This window comes from Lycium barbarum, unplaced genomic scaffold, assembly GCF_019175385.1.
Source record: "Lycium barbarum isolate Lr01 unplaced genomic scaffold, ASM1917538v2 unchr_scaffold_62, whole genome shotgun sequence".
In the NCBI taxonomy this organism is placed as follows: Eukaryota; Viridiplantae; Streptophyta; class Magnoliopsida; order Solanales; family Solanaceae; genus Lycium; species Lycium barbarum.
Window position 1 is genome coordinate 1 of NW_026843514.1, and position 6,578 is coordinate 6,578.

The window sequence follows — 6,578 nt, forward strand, 5'->3', positions numbered from 1 at the left end:
TGATTTACTATATGAAAAGTTTAACTTGGTGGCAAGATACACCTGGATAATATTCTTTTATCTTATGATGAGCAGTTTTTTTCCGTTGCAGATGAATTTGATAGCTAAACTAAGCCATCCATATATTATGAAGTACATAGATGTGTGGGTGGACCAGGTATACTATTATCCAGTTTTGTGGTTACAGGATCTGAAAGTGCAACAAGTAGCCTTTATTAGTTGCAAGTATTTAATATATAAGTTGCGTCTGGGAAAAATTTGACTTTCTTTTTCTTCCAGGGACGCTGTATATGCATCGTTGCCGATTATTGTGAAGATGGAAATATGTGAGTGATTATTCCTAATTTTGCTAACATTTTAGATGTGTACTCCATCCTCTCCCTTTTTTTATAAAGAAAGGTAAAAATGAACAACAAAAGGAGCCTCTAAATGAGGGAAGGGAAAAAAAATAGTTAAGTAAAATTCTTCGTCATAGACATGGTCTATATTTTTCTAGCGCAAAATGGTTAACTTATGTTCGTAGAGGTGAACTTTTCCCCAGGTTCATGGCTGCTTCTAGAACAATGGAGGGATCGGAGTACGAGGAATCACTACATCTAATTTTTGGTGTGAATTCCAGCACCAAATCTTAATTATTTGAAATAAATTATACATATTTATAAATTAGACAGGAATACTATAAATACATTTTTTTATAGTTAAAAAGTATTTTAAGAATGTCTGACACATTTGTTGTCAAAGAATGACCAGTTTTCTTCCCAAATAGTAATAATGCCACTAAAAATAGGATAGAGGGGGTAATGAAGTTGAAAATAAGAGATGAATACGATGATTATAGAATTTCTTTTTGGTTTTGGTGTAATCTGAAGATGGTGGCAATTTTTTTTTCTGATGTTCAGGGCAGAGATCATAAGGAAGTCTAGAGGAGCATTTTTTCCTGAAGAGGTAGTCAGATGTAATTTCAATACCTATTGATACTTCTCCGTGCTTCCTGGTAGCTTAAAAAATAACATGTCTATATTTTGTGTTTTTTCCGTGCCTCTGTAGAAACTATGCAAATGGCTAACTCAGCTATTGTTAGCTTTGGAGTATCTGCATTCCAACCGTGTTCATCATAGAGATCTCAAGGTACGTTCTGTAATCAGTGAAATAGAAAAGCCTTCTCAGTACGAAATGTTTTTAACTTGAACTATTTTGAATTCAGTTATGTAACATATTCATCACAAAGGACAATGACATCAGGTTAGGTAAGAATGCCCGACCAATTGCTCGATTGGGGCGTCTTTGCTTCTTTATTATTTATAATCAATTTCACTTGATTATCACAGGTGATTTTGGCTTAGGAAAGTTGGTCGATGCAGAAGGCCTTGCTTCCTCGGTATGAGTTTCTATAGCGGCAAAATTCGCCTCCTACTTACTGACAACAAATTATTAACACCAAACAATTGATTCAATATACTCCTCTGTCCCAAAATACTTGTTAGATTTCGCTTCTCGAGAGTCAATTTGAGTAATCTTGAAGCTAAATTGGATAAGATTAGTTTAATATTTTAAAATTAAAATTTAGGTATTTAAAAACTACATGAGAAGTACTATAAGTTGCAATTTTTCTCATATCAATATGGTGATAAAATACATCTTAATATGTTGGTCAAAGTTTATAGTTTGACTCTCAAGAAAAGAAATGTGACAAGGAATTTGGGACGGAGGGAGTATCTATTTAGAAAGAGAGAAATCCCTTCTCCCTCTAGGGCTGAGAAGACCAAATAGCTTTTTCTTATTTTTGAGAAAACCAAATAGTTTTTTTTTTTCCCAATTATGGAAATTATCTCGGAGAGACTAAAAGTTGTGGTAGTTATCTTTCATTACATTTAAAAAATAAAAAACTAATATTGTGGTAGTCATCATATTACAAAGCTCCGACCGCCACCCCATCCAGCTTAATGCATATGAGAAAAACACGCCAGAGTTGTACCGCTAATCCTTAGTTTTGGAACAAGTTTCATGTAATAACTTTTTCAGCTTAAAACAGGTATCTGGCACTCCAATCAACATGTGCCCTGAGCTCCTCTCTGGTATACCCTATGGCTACAAATCTGATATATGGTCGCTTGGTAAGAAAGTTGATGAACAATGTATTTCTGCTCTTCACATCATGTCCCTAATAATAGAATAACCATTTTAACGTGATTGTAGGATGTTGCATGTTTGAGATTGCCGCACATCAACCACCATTTAAAGCTGCTGTAAGTTGATTTTACCTTGAAAAGTTATCCTTGTTACGGAAAAAGAAAGAGACATTTTTTATCCTGATATTCTCTATATGATGTACTAACCCGAGATATCGATCCATCAGGACAAGACTGGACTTATCAACAAAATAAACCGAGGTTTATTCTCACCACTTCCGATTATATACTCTTCCACCTTGTAAGTACCTTCCTTCTCATCGCGCCCCAAGTTATAACATATCAGTCAATTGACATAGCAGATTTAATGCTTGCAGGAAACAGATAATCAAAAGCATGCTAAGGAAAACTCCAGAACACAGACCTACAGTGAGTGCAGAAAAACTGAAATTAGCTACGAACTTCGTCGCTAATCCGTTGCTAAATTGCTTGTAGCCAATAGAATTTTATGATAATCCATCTCTAAATAGTATTAGCGACGGATTTTGCTGTTTAGCTACAAGATTTGTCCGTTGCTAATTCATGATATTTTAGTAGTGTAAGTTCCATATGTTCAAATGTTATTGAATTAAGATTCATCATTCATCCTGATATCTTTTTACCTCAACTTATAGGCTGCCGAGTTGTTGAGGCATCAACATTTGCAACCATACCTCCTCTTGTGTCACAACCCGTCATCTATGTTTCTTCCCGTGAAGTCCCCAACAAGCACGAAAGAGAAAACACGACCATCACCTGGAAAATCAATCAGTCCGAGAGATAGCAGAGACAGACAGTTGAAGCTAAAAGAGAAGAGAACTGTCCTTTACTTTAATGAAGGTGATAACATTCAGCCAAGAAATTTATCAGACAATTATGACACTTTCAAAGCCAAACTTGACACTAAGAGAGTTGATCCAACAAGCTACTCAGTTAGGATCTCTGAAGATAGTGATCAACCGGAGACAATCTCGCAAACGGAAACTACGATTACACCAAGCTCTTCAAGTTCAAGGGCAAAAATATGGTCCGAAGAACAAGAACATGCTTCTCCGGAGCATGTTATGCAATTCGAAGAGGGTGATAAGAAGAGTTGCAAAACAAAAGAGCTCGAGGTGTTGAGAAGTCCACTGGACAATGAGGAAGCAGATATAGTGGAATGTTTCTCCGGAAAGCCTAATATAACAACATTGTCTAATGGAAGATCCAATGATAAAACTCGATCCTTTGATGAAGAAAGCACTTCATCAAGTTCACAGCCAGCAAAACCGAGGTGCTATGCTGCTGAAACTGAAAATGGTAGCGAGTGTAGAGAAGTTGCTATTGACTGCATGTCAACTGAAAGCGATGGTTTACTTCTACATAAAGACGAGATAGAAAAGAAACAGGCTAAGAAAGATGCTCTTCGAGCACTGGATGATAAGGTATCGCAGCTCAAGTCACTAGCCGCATTAGCTGGTAAAGAGGACAAAGACGACTGGGGGAATCCAACTCAACAAAGAGCTGAAGCTTTAGAGTCTCTTTTGGAGGTTTGTGCGCGACTACTTAAGCAGGAAAAAATCGATGAGCTTGCTGGTGTGCTGAAACCATTCGGGGATGATGGAATGTCGTCTAGAGAGACAGCTATCTGGCTGACAAAAAGTCTCATGACCGCACAAAAATTGGCTAAAGGATCGTGATGTTGCAAAGAATGCTGCATGCTTGGATAGTTTTTTGCCCATCGAAGGAGCTCATAGCAAGTGTTGTTGGGATAAATTATTGCTGGAGGCTCGACGTGGTTGAGGTTCCATTAGTTTTAATTTTATTGTTGTAAGACACTTGATGGAGTTGTGAAGGTTACAATGTACTGCTAAGTTGATTTCTACTCCATATATTTGCAACATTCTTGTACTGTTTGTGTTTCTCCAAAACTACCATTAGAAAAAGATCATACATTTCTTCGGTCATATTTTACTTTGATTCTTATGTACCTAAAAGAGAGTGTATGCATGCTGTTTGCCATGTCAACATTTAGGAGGTGAATGCTATCAAACTGTTAAGTTCAGGAGGATAATTAGGACAAAAAGTAATTTAGATATGCACCAAATAAAAGATTGCGAGTTCATGGGTCCCGAGGTATTATCCCATACTTTTTAAATAACATTGTTTAAATATTTTTATAAAATTTATATATTTGGAACCTACATAAAAGTACTAAAATTTAAAATGTTATATGAGTAAAAGAACTTCTAAACTATTTGAAATCCTAGATAAAAAGAATTGATTAACAAAGATAAAGCATCAATTTTTCCAGACAGATGCTACTCTATTTTCTCGCATTACAAAGATAAACTGATCCATTGGAAGAAATTGAAGTGTCAATTTTATTGTTGTGATGAGGACTACAAGAAAATTACTTCTCGACGAGTTCTAATCGGACGGCTGTCGTTGTTCCACGTCATTGCTTCCAGTTCCTTATGATCTTCAGTCTTAACCGGCAAAAATAGAAAGTAAAGCTTCTACTATAATACGAATAGTGTGCATTTTGTTGCAATATAACGTCACTGGAAAGCTAAATTACACGCAATTTTGCACAATAAGAGAAATTATTAATCGGAATAATAAGGCTAGCGATTTCCTAGAACAACTTAAATTGTACTAGAAATAACAACTACACCTCAATTCCAAGTAAATTAGGGCCGACTATATGAATCCTAACAACTTTATTTAAAATTCACATTGAAAGTATAAAGATTTATTACGTAGAAGTCAGAGGGAGATTTTTATAATTCGCGGGCAAAATAAAATATATGCTTACGTATACCTGTTAATAAAATTGGCCCCTTAAAAAATTATAATATGACAGTTATATAATGATATCTTTGAAAACTACAATTGTATACCTTAATAATTCAATGTGTGAGTACCTACCGAAGATTTTATAAATATTTTTGTAAATAGGTATGAAGTAAATAGCTTTTCCAGACTCCACCGGTTTAAATGGGATATGTTGTTATTGTATTATTTGAAATGTAATATTTTTATATAAACATTTTAGCATAATTTTATTTGGCCGCCTAGTACACCAATATCCCTAGTCAAAATCCAAAAGAAAGTAGAAAAAGAAAGCACACCTTTTTATTGGGACCCAATAAGCACGTTAATAGAAGCTAGAGGCCGAAAATGACTAGAAATTAAAATGTAAGGTTTCATTGGTGCCCCCACAGTAAGATGGGAGGCCTACTCCTCACCTGAGATTCACATTTGTGGTACCCACAAATCGTGACCACAAAGGCTATACCTTAAAATTTCAACCAAAAATAAAAATATGAACACAAAAACGAAATAAAAATTTAGTCTCGATTGCCACTTAGTATAAATTGTAGCTATTCCAACAACAATTACTTCAGCAGCTGGTAGCCCAATTGTTCGATTCCAGTTCTTTTGCTGTTCTAAAACTACAAAGCAAAATTAAACTTGTTTGCAAAAATGGCGCAAAATGGTAACGTTATGAGGTTTTTGCTAGCCATAGCCACGGTGATAATTATGCTATTTTTCTCGTCAGCTGCTATGGCACAAGAACTTGCAATGGCTCCAACACCACCTATGGAAACTGGATCGGACACCGGCAATGGATTCGGGTTGCCCGTTTCTGAGGCATTGGTTTGTTTTTCAGTGCTGTTTTCTATGGTGGTTGTTTTATTTCGTTGAATATCGTTCTATGAAGAGATATTGCTGCTGAAGGTGTTTGAGCTTGTACCATACTTTTTGTTTAATGTTGTTGTGTTGTAGTATATGTGCTTGTATTGTCGTTTTTATTAATATACGTATAAATAATTTGATTGGTTTTAATTCTTCGTTTATACTTTTGAAAAGTAACAGAGACACGTGCTAATAGAATCACAAACTAATGTGTGTCGCGAAAAGTTAGTGTTGGCATTGGTATCTTCTAAGAACTTTTTTGGGAACGATGATCTTGAGGACATGTGATTTCGCATTTTATTGAACTTTCATTTGAAGAAATAAAAACTCAAGTTGCAATTCTAGAGTTCGATGATCTAATATGTGCTAATTCAATGTTTGTATGGCAGTCTTTGTCATAATTACATTTTGATAAAGTTCAATGTTGATAAAATAGAGTTGGGAAGGTACTTTTTCATAATATCAAATGTATCAATAACACATTATACATATCATGTATTTTGCACATACGTTTTTCTCACTTAACTATAATTAATTTATAGTAATTGATACGTGAGACAGTCAAGAACATCAATCGCAGCATCAATAGAAGAAAAGCACTTATATTCTACCGGTTCAAGGGCGATTCCAAAGGCTCCATTTTTTTGCTAGCTTTGGAACATAGACCTAGGAAAAGAGGAAGGCCAAACGAAGTAGTGACGAAAAGTCCAAAACAAAGAAAAAATGCGA

General features: G+C 35.2%; 1 protein-coding gene across 1 annotated transcript; it reads left to right on the forward strand.

Moving 5' to 3' along the window:
* The first annotated feature begins 26 nt into the window (after positions 1-26).
* LOC132625746 (serine/threonine-protein kinase Nek6-like) lies at positions 27-4,109 on the forward strand. The gene is made up of 11 exons (XM_060340337.1): positions 27-157; positions 280-326; positions 900-945; positions 1,048-1,128; positions 1,205-1,247; positions 1,329-1,378; positions 2,033-2,114; positions 2,197-2,246; positions 2,357-2,430; positions 2,507-2,558; positions 2,804-4,109. Exons 1-11 carry the CDS (start codon positions 65-67, stop codon positions 3,845-3,847), a joined length of 1,662 nt encoding a protein of 553 aa, XP_060196320.1. The 5' UTR covers positions 27-64; the 3' UTR covers positions 3,848-4,109.
* Positions 4,110-6,578: the final 2,469 nt, after the last annotated feature.